At 31.5% G+C, this 14,574-nt stretch overlaps 1 protein-coding gene across 1 annotated transcript; it reads right to left on the bottom strand.

Moving 5' to 3' along the window:
- Window positions 1-1,882: 1,882 nt before the first annotated feature.
- On the bottom strand, window positions 1,883-5,103 carry LOC114761192 (putative receptor-like protein kinase At3g47110). Its single transcript, XM_028950521.1, has 3 exons — window positions 4,452-5,103; window positions 2,415-3,542; window positions 1,883-2,292 (listed from the first exon to the last, which is right to left on the bottom strand). Exons 1-3 carry the CDS (start codon window positions 5,101-5,103, stop codon window positions 1,883-1,885), a joined length of 2,190 nt encoding a protein of 729 aa, XP_028806354.1.
- Window positions 5,104-14,574: the final 9,471 nt, after the last annotated feature.

The raw sequence follows: 14,574 nt of genomic DNA, 5'->3' as shown, positions 1-14,574 counted from the left end.
GTGGAAAACAGAGCTTGCTGGTAGTCCATAGAGTTCAATTACTATTGAGGACTTAACATCCCGAAGCCCAAACCACTGATCATCAAAATCATAGACTCTCCTTCAAATTGCCCCTTTTAATATGTGAGAGAAACTCGGGATGGGTCATGGGTGTATATTTGAGTTCTAATTTTTTTTAAGGTTTAAAGACCTTGTTTTGATAAAAGCATGGCTCAAAGCAGGGGTGCCCAAAAACAGAGTGAGACCAGAGATACCCATCCACGTCTATATTTATCGCATTTTTGTTTTTTGTTAATTGATGTTTTGGTGTCCAGGTGAGTGGTGGAGAAGCTAAAGGCATTTAAGAGCGGAGCATCTCGAATCTGGCCATTGTAGATGGGATGGAAAGCGAGGCTTGGGAAAGAGGATGGTAAGAACAGGGGAAGGCAGAGGAGAGATTCTGTTCCGGAATCGGTAAATCTGCACCTTAACTAAAATGCTAGTTGTCACGGTTTATTGTCATTTTATATAATTTTTTTTTACCAGCGTCATTTTATATAATTAAAGTTGTTATTTTTTAAAACTCAAATAGTCATTAATCCTAAGATTACCTATTTCTTAATAACTCGCTAGTTCCCCGTGATAGAGGGTTTTTTTTTTTTTTAATTGAGCACCAATTCCAACCTGCTTCTACAAGCAATTGGATTTCTTAAGTCAAGCTTCAAGATTTTGGTTGGAAACAAGTTCAAATCAAGTGTCAGGCTTCAAGAGCTTCAAGAATTTCCCAAGAATTAGATGAATCATTCCCGAGCTGTTTTCCTCTAAGAGCGCTGCTTACATATGTGTGGATGGAAATAAACTACTACTTCAAATGAGTCTTCTTCTTTTTTTTTTTAAGTATTAATTCATTTGAAGAGAAAACAATACTGAAGATTGTGACAATCACGGTGTGGAATGGTCAAAAACCCCATATTTACACTTATTATAGTTTTCTCCTTCTATCAGTGCGCTCTATATTTGTGAATTAAAAATTCAGATTTTTTTCCTTCATTTCACATTTGTTGAACGCAAAAATCACACATTTTATTTTAAGAAAAAAAATTTAGGTCAAGTTTCTGATGTATATTATGTCAAGTTTTCCAATCCTACATGACCATATATCTTTTTCTGTTTTATGTGAATTTATAATTAAATGCTATTAAATGCTAATATTTCAAAAATAAGACATATGGTCATGTGTTATTGAAAAAACTTGACATAATGAATATAACAAATTTGATGTAAGCGTTTTTCTTTATTTTAAATTACATACAGACACTCCCTATGTCATTTTATGTATGCCTGTCTTGAAGGCCTGAAATTTATCATGCACTTTCACATTAATTATTACTTTTGTTGTGCCTGAGGCTGTATTTTCATATTTTCTTTCATGTTTATTCAGAACTGTATTATCATCAATATCGTTACATTTCTTCTCATTTCTCAGAGCCATTAAATTATGTAATTTTTTTCGTTCTCTGCTATTTCTTTTAATACCAACTTAGGTGTATTTGTACCCATGGGCAAAAATTACAATCTATTTGTTTTACTAATACGAGTTGCAATTTGGCAGCAACGCGTAGAGCCTCAATAAATACAATTGTAAGATTAACATTTACATCATAGCATGTAGTAATATCGATGGATATTTAGACACTGAAGGAGCAGCTGCATGATTCACGTACCAAAGTAACACTTTATTCTAGCACAATCATTGACATTAATTTGTTCATAAAAGAAGAGTCTTAAAGAAGATCTGAGATTGAAATATAGTTCATGAAAAGTAAGGAACTTTCTCAGGGCAGAAATTTATCATGACAACATATTAAAAGTGGCATCTGAAGTTTATTCTTTGACGTTGCAGTCAATTTTGACTTCTTTCCCCAAGAGCAAGAGCATTTTTAATTTGATTTAGCTCCCTTAGTACACCCATCATGTTCATCCTTTTTTTAGAAGATTCTACTGAACAAGCAAGTCCAATTTCAAACAGTAAAATTAGAATCTTCTCATGGTGGGGATGCACAAGAGCCACCTCCTCCATCCTAATTTCTCCTTTAGCTACTATTGTTGTTTGTTGTACTTGCTGGCATACAAGAGTTGTGTCCACGATCTTCAAAAGATTGTTTGGAAATGCAGCTTTGACGTAACTATGAAGATTGTGGCCATCTTCAAATATTAGATCTGTTGGTCTTTTTCCGGTTAACATTTCCAAAATAAGAATACCAAAAGAATAGATGTCACCTTGTATTGATACCTCAGAAGTTATTCCATACTCTGAAATGTGTTAGGATATGGTTAATGTTTAGAAATTCACTGTGTTGAAATTAACAAAATAAAAAGAAGATTTCATAAAAGGAATGGAATTTACAAGAACTTCAAGCCAATAAAGATGTTACCTGGAGGAGCATAGCCAATCGTTCCTTTTATTATAGATGTGCTTGCTTGTTTTTGAGAACTACCATTAAGGGTTGCAAGTAGTTTTGCTAACCCAAAATCACTTACATGAGCTACCATATCATCATCAAGAAGGACATTGCTAGGCTTTAAGTCACAATGGACAATTGGTTGCTCATTTTCATAATGAAGATAATGTAGTGCCGATGCAACATCATATATAACATTAAATCTTTGACAAATATCTAATGTTGACTGAGGTACGCTTCCTTGATTGTGATGTAACCATTTCTCAAGGCTTCTGTTTGACATGTACTCAAACACTAGTGCCTTAAATTCTTGTCCCTTATAATCAATGCTTGAGCAACATGTTAAAATTTTTAGCAAATTTCGATGCCTTATGTTTCTCAATGCATTACATTCTGAAATGAAACTCTTTTGAGCTCCGTTCTTTTGAAGGTTCAGTACCTTTATTGCAACAACTTTATCTTTCAATTCTAGCCTTCCTTTATATACTGAGCCAAAACTTCCAAATTCAATCAAATTGTTGGTGGAGAAACCTTTAGTTGCCATGTGTAGATTTTGATATGACACCTTGGGAAATTGTTCAATTACAGGTGAGCTTGAAGATGATTTCCTGTTTCTTTCTCGCCTCCAATAGAGACCAAACAAAATTATAAGAAAAAGAGAAGAGGCCACACAAATCAAAATAATCATGAGCTTCAGATTATGTTTTGTTTGTGTGTCAACTCTCTTAGGGCATGGGGGTAAGTGCAACTTAGAAATTCCCCCACAAAGATTGATATTTCCAGAAATTGATATTGCACTTGCATTGCTGAAAACCCCTTCTGTTGGCACCTCACCATCAAACTTATTGAAGGAAACATTTAAGTATTGAAGAGAAGAAATGTTTTGTAGGCCAGCTAGCATAGGCCCAGATAGGTTATTTTGTGATAAATCCAAATGCTCAAGACCTTTCATCAAAGCTAGAGAAGGAGGCATGGGCCCATTGAAGGAATTTCCTTGCAAGTTAAGGTATTCCATACTTGTGCACTCTCCTATGGTTAAAGGAATCTCTCTGGAAAGATTATTTCTAGAGATATCCAACTTGCCAAGGTTTTTAAGATTTCCTACCTCAATTGGCAAAGATCCATTAAATGAGTTGTGAGATAAGTTTAGTGAAATGGACAAGGAGGGGAGACCAAAAATCTGCAAGGGTATAGCTCCATTGAAATTGTTTTCTGAAACGTCTAGCTCTTGCAAATTTTTCATGTTCCCAGTTGTGGTAGGAATTTTTCCGTCAAGAATATTCATTGAAATTCTTAGCGCAGACAATTGGCTAAGGTTCCCTAAGGAAGCTGGTATCTCTCCTGAGAGTTGGTTTTTCTCAAATGCTAACCCTTGTATCCTGTGAAGATTGCCGAAAGAAACTGGAATGATGCCAGAAAAGTTGTTTTTTCCTAGACTCAAGAGAATTAAATTTGTCAATTTTCCTAAACTATCAGGAATAGGACCATATATCAGATTATCAATCAAGTATAGTTCACTAAGTTGGGTTGACAAATTTCCTATGTTGCTGGGTAAAGTGCCTATGAATTGGTTTCTAGACAAAGCTAATATTTCTAATTTACTACAGTTTGTTAGAGATGTTATGAAATCCATGTTCTTGTTGGAACCATTACCAAGATTATTAGAATCTAAATTAAGTATCATCAAATCTTTTAGGTTTCCTAGACTTGGAACTTTTCCAACAAAATAGTTACCAGAAATATCAACCTGTTGAAGAGAAGAGGCATTTGTGATGGAATTTGGGATTGAACCTGAAATTTGATTCCCACCTATGAAAAAGAGTTTCAAATTAGTGAGGATGGAGAACATGCTGTTTGGAAGTCGAGTGCCATTGAGATAGTTTCCAGGTACTGATATCATAGAAAGAGATGATAGATTGTAAAGTGAAAAAGGAAAAGCCCCAGACAAAATATTCTCTGATGCTTCAAAATATATCAAGTTCTTCAATTGGCCTATCTCCTCCGGTATGCTTCCTTCCAACTTATTATCCCCCATTCCAAGATAAGTGAGCGAAGTAAGATTCCATATAGATAATGGGATCTTTCCAGTTAAATTGTTGCCAAAAAGTTGCAACTGTTCAAGCTTCTGAAGAGCCCCTAACTGATATGGTATTGTACCACTAAGACTATTCCTTCTCAAACTAAAGATCCTCAATTCAGTACAACTTGTCAAGTTCCAGGGAATCTCTCCTGTCAATGTGTTGCTTGGGAGCAAGATTTTCTTTAGCCTGAACAAATGTCCCAACTCTGGTGGAATTTCTCCATGGAAACTATTGTTTGAAAGGGAGAGATATCTCACGAAAGAGAGATTGCCAATGTGGGGCGATATGATCCCACCAAGCTGATAGCCTCCCAAATTCAACTTGGTGACTCGCTGATGCTTGTGGCCGCATGTGATTCCAGTCCAACTGCAGAAGTGTTTCGAACTATTCCAAGAGCTCAAGATTTCATGAGGATCATCAGTTATTGATTCTTTAAACTTGAGCAATGCCAAATAATCAGTCTCATTTGATGCAGCTCTAACATGCTGGAAGCAAAGCAAGTTTATGTAGAAGATGACAAGGATTAATGGTTGAAGGTAGTATTTGGAAAGAAATGAAAATGAACCGGGGGCAAAAGCCATGGTCATGCTGAAGTGTGTAAATGGTTTTGTGGATTCATATATTGAAATGGTATGCTGCTTTTAATTTATAGGAGCTTTAGTCTGTTATTAATTAAACTTAATACTACAATGCATCCAAATTATGCGCCGTGTTTAATTTCCAATGAATTTTCACAGCCTAATATCTTGACTTTATACAACGCATTTTATATTATTAAAAATATTCAAATAGAAAATTGAGTGTATTGAAAAACTGAAGGTGAAGAGCGTGAATGCTTTGCAGAGACGTGTATTGAAACTAGAGCTTTGTCCTTTTTTTGACCTGAGATTAGAGCTTTGTTCGTAGCTTATGTTTTGCCTTTTTCATTTGAGTCTTGACGACGTACAGGTGCCATACTGTCATGAGTTATCGCAGCGGTCCTACAGTTTACTTTTGGCTTTTTGACTGAAATACTATAAACAGCAAAACATAATGTTCGAATACTGCATTATCAAAATTATTTACTCAAATGCTATGCGCAAAATAGTTCTTAAAGAACGAGTTTAATTTACAACACAACTTTATCTTGATTAAAACGATTTCTAAATTGATTTCATTTTTTTAATATTTTTCCGCTTCTTAATATAAGACTTATTTAATTAATTTGATTAGATTAATAAAGTTAGATAAGTTAGTTAATTATAAGAAATATAATATGTTTTTCTTAAAATACTATAATCATTTTTCTTAATATTCTTATTCTCTTACTTACTTGATTATAATTGAGAGAATATTCATAGAGATAATTTTAAAAAAATTAATAAATATAAAAAATAAATCTTATATTTAAGACTAAAATTAACTTAATAATTAAATCTCATAATAAAAACTAGAAGAATATTTTGTTTTTCAAAAAAAGCAGGCTGTCCTCTGTCACTTCTATTATAGCCTCCCCTCAAATCAACTCCCCACCGCTCCTTCCTTTTTCCTCCCCTTTTCCCTTCTGCTTCCCTAGTAAGTCCCCGTGGGTTACACACACGCGCATACATATACATATATATATAATTTAAAACTAATTACTTCATATGCTTGTATATATAAATAAAATTATTTTTTTTTGCTGTAACTTAAAATATCCTCATGTTATTTTAGATTTGATACTAATTTATGTTAAATTCAAATTTATGTTTTTTATCTTACAAGGATGAGACTATTTACCATATTAACAACAGCTTGTACATCATGAGCATTGTTTTTAATTTATTTAGGATTGATAATTGTACGTATTTATGTCTTTAAAGAAATTAATTGAGTTTCCTTAAGTTATCTCTTCAACCATCTACATTGAAAATTACGTGCAATAAATCATCAATAGAAATAATTTTATAATGACCACATGTAATTAGAGGACTTGATATAGTAAATATACAAATTTTACATAAATATTTTTATAAATTAATATATGTGCATTATAATATTTATTTAATTAATTAATGCATCAAATTTTTAATGAGTTACTCAATAAATTAAAATAACTTGATTAATAATTTAAAAATTAATATTTTAAATAATTACAGAATATTTTTTATATTTATAATTCACTATTTTACAGAAAATTAATTTTGCAAGGAAATTAAATACAATCAAGCTCCAAGGGGCTTGAGAATACAATTCCTAAAAGTCTAAAACTTTTATAAATAAATTAAATGACCATGACTTATTTATATTTTTTCTGAAAAAAATTTCAAAAAAAAAAGTCTTGAATTTTGAAATTTCAAATCCATCATATTTACTGATTATACTTGAAAAATATATAATAATATATTTTCGTAATAATTCCTAATTTATCATTTAGTAATTTTCAGAATATTTTATTGTCCTTTTTTAAAATAGATTTTTTGTTCATTTCATCACAATAAAATCACTGCTTTTGGTTTCCAACCTTAACCATTCTTGTTCTTTCTGAAAAACGCGTACAAAAAAAGAATGAAATTAATTTTATTCTATAATAAAACTAATTCCAAATATATATATTTTTGTGTAAAGGATCAAAATGCATTGCGAGCAGAAAGTAAGACCCGAGGACATGAAAAAGAGGGATGAGCATTTAAGGGGTAGCATCTTGAGTAGTTACAATAATAACTTGGATAAAAAAACACCCAGCACCCCAATCTTCTTTTTTTTTTAGGAGCGCCTACCACCTCAATCTTTTTTTTAGTGCAATTTTACCTGTCATCTTTTTTTTTTTAGTGCAATTGAACTCAATTCCAACGGATCCCTTAACGTCTGTTAAGAAATTTTTTTTTATAAGTCCACATCAGCACGGCTAAGAGGATGAAAACTGACAGATAATACAAAAGAAGGGAAAACACAAACCGAGCTTGTGCGACCACTTTGCAAGCACCGGAACCCCACCTATTTGTGTGATTGGGAACACTAGCATCTAGTGAAGGAGAAGGCAACAAATTCATGTGAGGAAAGTTGTCTTGATTTGGAAAGGTAACAACCTTACTTTTGTTTTCCTTGTATGGTCCCACGTTTGAAATCGGGTTTGTTGAAAGGAGTTTTATAATAAAAAAATGACGAGAGATGCGAACCTGGGAAATGATGTGGACGAAGATGATATGGCGTGGGATGAAGATGATGTGGCGTGGGATGTGTCAGTTGCCAAAGATGATGTGGCGGTCCATTTGTCGGTGATTGAAGATGATCTGGAGATCGTCAATTGCTCTAACATCAATGTAGGGACAAGGAAGCTGCGTTGAGGAACAAGATATGAAGTTCAACATATTGGTAAGGCTCATATAGTTGAAAGAATTTCTGAAGTAGTTTGAGAAGGATAATCAACTGCATTAATATCATGATGAATTCGAATGATAAGAATTTATTCAATTACAATCAGGTATGTGATTATCGTTTGGCTACGAAGTTGGGGCTGTCTAAGATCAAATGTCATGAATATGTACTCGAGAAGACTAAAGATCAGTTCTTGAATATGTATTCGAGAAGACTAGTTTTCAAATATGTATTCGAGAAGACCACTTCTCTAATATATATTCAAGAATTGGAGCCCATTCTCGATGCTTAGCTAACTAGCTCCAATGCTTGCTAAGGTCGATTTTACCTTAGCAATGGAGATTTTTTATTCACTGTCTTCCTCGCAACCTTCACTGCTGGAATTTGCAATTAGTTTAGGGTTTCAATGCTTGCAAAGTCAAATTGCTCCTCTAAAACAAAAGAGATGGAGTATGATGGAAAACAAAAGTAAAATTTCAAAGTAAGGTTGTTACCTTCCCAAATCAAGACAACTTTCCTCGCACGAATTTGTTGCCTTATCCTTCACCAAATGCTAGTGTTCCCAATCGCACAAACAGGTGGGGTTCTGGTGCTTGCAGAGTGGGTGCACGAGTTCGGTTTGTTTTTTCTCTTCTTTGTATTATCTGTCAATTTTCATCCTCTTAGCCGTACTGATGTGGACTTATTAAAAAAAATTTCTTAACAGACATTAGGGGGTCTGTTGGAATTGGGTTAAATTGCACTAAAAAAAAATAGATGATGGGTAAAATTGCACTGAAAAAAAGATTGGGGTGGTGGGTGCTCCTAAAAAAAACGATTGGGGTGCTGGATGTCCCTTTACCCTAATAACTTTACAAAACTTTTGAAGTAAAAACGGGGGAAAATGGCAATTAGGTCTCACTCAAGAAAATTAAATACAAATAGGTCCCTTGAAATCTTGAAATTATTTTAAAGTCCCAAATTTTTTTTATTTACTTACCAAAATACCCTTCTTGTTTTTTTTTTAAAGTTTGCATTGACAACTGAAAAAGCAGTGGCTGACAACTCAGGATGCAAGGATTGACAACTATCGCGACTGGTTTGACAACTTATGGTGTGATATGCTGAGAAAATGTGTTGTCAAACCAGCTGCGATAGTTGTCAATCCTTGCACCCTGAGTTGTCAACCACTGCTCTTTCAGTTGTCAATATAAATTTAAAAAAAGAAGAAGGGTGATTTGGTAATTAAACAAATAAAATTTATTACAAAAAGGTCCTTTGGGACTTCAGAATAATTTCATGATTTCAAGGGACTTTTTTGTATTTAATTCCCTTTTAGAGCCGGGAATCAGGGCCGGCCCGGCCCTCCAGGGCTGGCCCTTCAGGGCTGGCGGGCTTAAAAGGGCCGGGCCTCCAGGGCTGAAATTTTAAAAATACCCCAATTTGTTAAGTCCGGCCCTTAAGCTACAGGGCCAGGGCCGGCCCGCGGGCTTTTGGCCCGTTTAAGGAAAAATACTATTTTTTTATATTTATCAAATTTTTTATAAAAATATAAAATAAACCAATGAAATTATTAATAAAAGACATAAATATGAATAAAATTAAGTCACAAATATAAAATATCATCATATATAAATATTCATCAACATCTAAGAACATCTAAAACATTCATTAACAAGATAACAACATCTAAAAGTTTTATCTATAATGCAATTGTGCAATAAATAAACACTGTCATTAATCTTTTGAAACTTCATCATCACTATAATTAATTACTTTTCTTCATAAGTATGCTTTTCTTTCGTAACAAAAATATCAAGTTTTTCTTCTTTATAAGAATTTTATTTTTGAATTTTGCAATCTAACTATTATTTTACTTTAATGTGAGAAACATTGTTGTTGAAACTCATGAATTTCTAATTCAAATTATAGAATCACAAGTTATATAAGTATAAAAATATTCTATTATCAAATATATATAGTTTAAAAATATCAACGCATATAATATAAATCAAATCATTATTAAAGTCCAAATTAACCGATTTTTTAAAAATTTAATTAGATAAATTATTGTCTAAAACTAAATTTAATTTTAAAATGATAATAATAACTAAATATTTGAAATATTATTAACAATGTAAAAAATTAATAACATTAATATTATATAAAAAAATTTAAAAAATAAAAAAATTACAAAAGGGCTTAAAAGGGCCGGCCCGCGGCCCTTCAGGGCCAGCCCTCCAGGGCTTGTTTCTCATTTTAAGAGAAAAATATCAAGCCCGGCCCTCGTAATTTCAGGGCCTAAACGGGCCGGCCCGATGGGCTCAGCCCGTTTTCCCGGCTCTACTTATAAATAGGACCAGAGGAGTAGTAATTTTCAACTTTTTTTTATGTCATTTTTCTAATAAAATATTTTAAGACACAATTTATTGCCTTTTTTTGGGTACACACACAATTTATTACTTTAATTAGAAAAAATGTCTACTCTAAATTCTATCATTGACAAGTTTATAAATTATATGTAAAATGATACCAAACAAATTCCAAAGCTGACATGGATTATCTTATGACTGAGAACACAACTTGAGTTCAAAATATTATCTCTGATCATTAATATAATACTTACATAATTAATTTACATATATTAAAGAAAGAAAGAAATCTGAGGTCAACTTTCTTAAATTCATTATATCAAGTTCTCATGACCATATGCCCCTTTTTTTTTTTTTTTGCTTTATGTGATCCTATAATTAAATACTATTAAATGTTAATATTTTAAAGGAAAAAAGGGACCCATTTAATGGCATTTAATTGGATAACTTGGCATAACGAATATAAGAACCTTAATATAAGTATTATTTTTTATAGAAATTAGTTAAATTAGTTATTTATAATAAATGTGTGTTGGTTTCTCCAACCTATCCTCTTTTAATTATGTATATTAGAACTACTCCTTAATTAGAAGTCACCTTGATATGTGTAACCAATGATACTTTGAGTAAAACATTATAAATTTGAAAAGCAAAATGAATTAGAATATTTTATTTAAAATTAAAATAAACTTTTTGTTTAGCTTCTATATTTAGAAGCAGAAATAATATTTTCTAATTTTCCAAAGGTATTAGACAACCTACGTAACTTGAGTGTACTGAATTGTCACACGTCAAGTGTATAAAACGTCCATTAGCAGTTAAAAAAGTGAAGGGGATTGTGAAGTATGAACGGCTTAAAATAGTGTTTGATAATAATTAGACAACGAATACGTGTTGACGAACATCACACACAATAGCTGCAAATTTCTTTGCTAGATGTCACATATAGGGGCAGAAATAATTTAAAGTATAAAACAATAAGTCAGACAAATAAATAGGATTGGTTAAGTGAACCGCAAAATTCAGTAAGAATACAAATTATTTTGAAAGGATTTTATTCATTTATTAATTTTGTTGCAAGAATTCTTTGTCAAGGTTTGCGCAAATTGGTTTTCTAAATCTTCAAAGTAATTGAATCAAGTACCTTGCGTGAAGAATTTGTGTGCTTATTTATTTTGTCAGCATTTAGATTAGTATTAATTTTTTTATGGAAAAAAAGAAGATTAGTATTAAATTGATTATGTTTTCTCAGCTTTCACAAATTATATAATTACAAAAATTGCTTAGAAATATATACGTAGGATTAAAAATTATTTCGATTTTAACCAATACGGATTAGGTTCAGATCTCCACTACAAGAGATCTTATATTTGCTAGTACTGTAGATAATAATCAATAAAACGATACCTGTATTTGATTAATAAAAAAAATACATTAATTTTCAATTAAATTATGACATGTGTCTAGTTTGAAAAATCGTATTGTAGAAGAATTTGATGAATCATTCCCTGAACCATTTTCTTCTAAAGTTACGTTTGGTAAGAAGTATTGAAAGTGAGAGATTGAGATTGGGATTGCAATTGAGAAAATCTATTAAAACAGTATTTAGTATAAGGGATTGCTTCTTATATGGAATTAGTCAAACCATGTACGTGGGATTAGAGAATATCATAGGGGAAGTAGTATTTTCCAATCCCACTTTTATAGGTTTGTCTAATATCATATAACAAGTAATTACTCCTGCTAAATACTATTTTAATGATTTTTTTCAATTACAATCACAATCCCTCATTTTCAATATTTTCTACCAAACGGACCTAAGAGCATTGCTAATGACATATGTGTCGGTGGAAGTTATTTGAAGGGAAAAAGAACGCTGAAGAAATTTATAACGGGGTCAAAACATTCCATGTTTACATTTATTATATAAGTGAGGCAAATTAATTTGGGTAACAAATAATAAATATCAATATTTTAAAATAATTTAACAAAATTTTTAATCTATTCAAATTAATCAATTAGATTTTATATTAATTGCACGTAGTATCACACTAATCGCCCTTTGGGCTCTATAACATGCATACGCTTAAAAATTTTCAACCAACAGCGTGTTTTTATTGTTTAGTGTTCTTATAATGACAGTTCACAGTTCAGTTTTTAAAAATAAAAAATATTTATTAAATCTAGCTGAAATAATTAAAACTAAAATTAGGCCTGCATCTATTTTTAATTTTTCTTTTTATCTACCAAAGTATATTCTAGACTTTTAAAAAATATTTAGAAATATTAAATTTGACCTCTTAACTTGATTAGGAATTTGTTAAAAGTATATATTTAACTTAAAATTTTGATATTTTAGTTAGATTTAATTAGAATTCTCCATAAAAGTTATATTGCTTTGATTCTATAAAAATACTAAAAATAACAAATTTAACCAGAGAGAAAGAAACATACAGATTTGAACAAAAGGAACAACTTAATTACTCACAATTATTTTGCCAGAAAACTAATGTCTCAGATAATCCAGCCACTTATGCAGGTCATAAAATATTAAGTTAAGCAATGGGGATAAGGTCATCCACCCATGACTTATATGTAAAATGTAAATAGACCAGAATCATAAAAATAAATAAATAAATAAAGAATGTGATAGGCCAATATTCTAATTAACGCTTCAAACATCACTTTCAAGAAACACATGATATACTGAGTTCGAATTTGGTTTAAATGCCTGGGTCTATTATTATGTGAAAAGTCGCTGGCCTAATAAACAATCATTGGCAAAGAATTAGAAAAATTGTTAATTTAGTTAATTACATTAAGTTTATCAACAGTTTATATGATAATTTTGACAAACTTACCAGACACCCACTCTCTTGATTTATTTTCCCCTAATTAATTCAATGTGGAGTAATTAAGAGCATTTTTTAAAAGAAAAGATTTAGTGCAGTAGATATTTTTTCAGTAATTCTTATTAAAAGAATCAAGACAAATTTTCTATCCTGTAAAAAAATATCAGCAGCAGCAAATTAGTTTATTATTTTCTTAAAACTAATATTTAATTTAGTTAAATAGAAAAGTAAATGAGTAAAGTAAATGACTTCTATGTTGCATAAAAATGGCTAAAAAGTGGCTAAATTTAATTCCATTGCAATAGCCCAAATTAATAGACAGAAAGCATAACAGAGAAAAAATGTGGAAAACAGAGGTTGATGGTAGTCTATGGAGTTCAATTACTATTGAGGACCTATTATCCCAAGGTTCAAACCAATGATCATCAAAATCATAGACTCTCCTATTCAAATTCCCCCTTTTTGGATAAAAGCAAGGTTCATTATACCCATAAAAACGAGAGGGGGAAAAAAACGCATGGCTCAAAATAGAGGTGCCCAGAAACAGAGTGAAACCAGAAATGCCAATCCTCATTAATATATATTAAATATTCAAATTTTTGCTTCCCCAGAGCTTAACATTTTCCCCTTCCAATTTAATTTTCTAGGGAACACAAGACTTTGATAGCGTTCTCTCTAATCAATTAAATCATATATATAGAGTTCCAGCAAAATAAGTAAAAAAATGATAGAGTGGCGCGTATCTCAGAGTCACTTTTTACTAAAAGTAATTGCTTATGATTCTTGATGGCCACAATTTTAAAACATGCTTGTCTTTTAAAGAAATACAGAATCAATGATAGCTTTTGTGCTTAAAAGAAGTCTTGATTTTCAAAAAATTTATTATAGTTATATTTCCTCTGAGAAAGACATCAGTCATAGCAATTTAGACACTGAAGGAGTAGCTGATTCACCTACCAAAGTGACAATTTATTCTAACACATTCATTGACTTTTCTTCTTTCATAAAAAGTCATAACTGAGGATATGAGATTGAAATATGATTCATGACAAGTAAGGAATTTTATAAGGGCAGAAATTTATAACAACAACATATGTATAGTGGCATTTCAGGCTCATTTTTTCACCTTGCAATCAATTTCGACTTCTTTCCCCAAGACCAAAAGCATTTTTAATTTGATTTAGCTCAATTAGCATACCCATCATATTCATCCTTTTCTTTTGGAGATTTCACTCAACAAGCAAGTCCAATCTCAAATAGTAAAATTAGAGTCTTCTTATGATTAGGATGCATAAGAGCCATCTCTTTCATCGAGATTTTTCCTCCACTTCCTATTGTTATCTGTTGTATTTGTTGTGACATATAAGAGCTTTGTCCACAATCTCCAAAAGATTGTTTGGAAATGCAGCTTTGATGTAGTTATGAAGATTATGGCTATCTTCAAACATTGGGTCTATTGGTCTCTTTTCGGTTAACATTTCGAAAATAAGAATACCAAAAGAATGCACATCAC

The sequence above is a fragment of the Neltuma alba genome, unplaced genomic scaffold (genome assembly GCF_004799145.2).
Source record: "Neltuma alba isolate B1F8T4 unplaced genomic scaffold, ASM479914v2 tig00011088_pilon, whole genome shotgun sequence".
Lineage (NCBI taxonomy): Eukaryota > Viridiplantae > Streptophyta > Magnoliopsida > Fabales > Fabaceae > Neltuma > Neltuma alba.
This window is presented reverse-complemented; position numbering and strand designations above follow the sequence as displayed.

Excerpts from the sequence above, each read along its gene's own strand:
- LOC114761192 (XM_028950521.1), bottom strand. The coding sequence starts at position 5,103 with ATGGCTTTTGCCCCCGGTTCATTTTCATTTCTTTCCAAATACTACCTT. Across the intron at positions 3,543-4,451 it reads GGATAATAAGTTGGAAGGAA|GAAATCTTAAAAACCTTGGC; the intron begins GCATACCGGAGG and ends CAATTGAGGTAG. Across the intron at positions 2,293-2,414 it reads GATTGGCTATGCTCCTCCAG|AGTATGGAATAACTTCTGAG; the intron begins GTAACATCTTTA and ends AACACATTTCAG.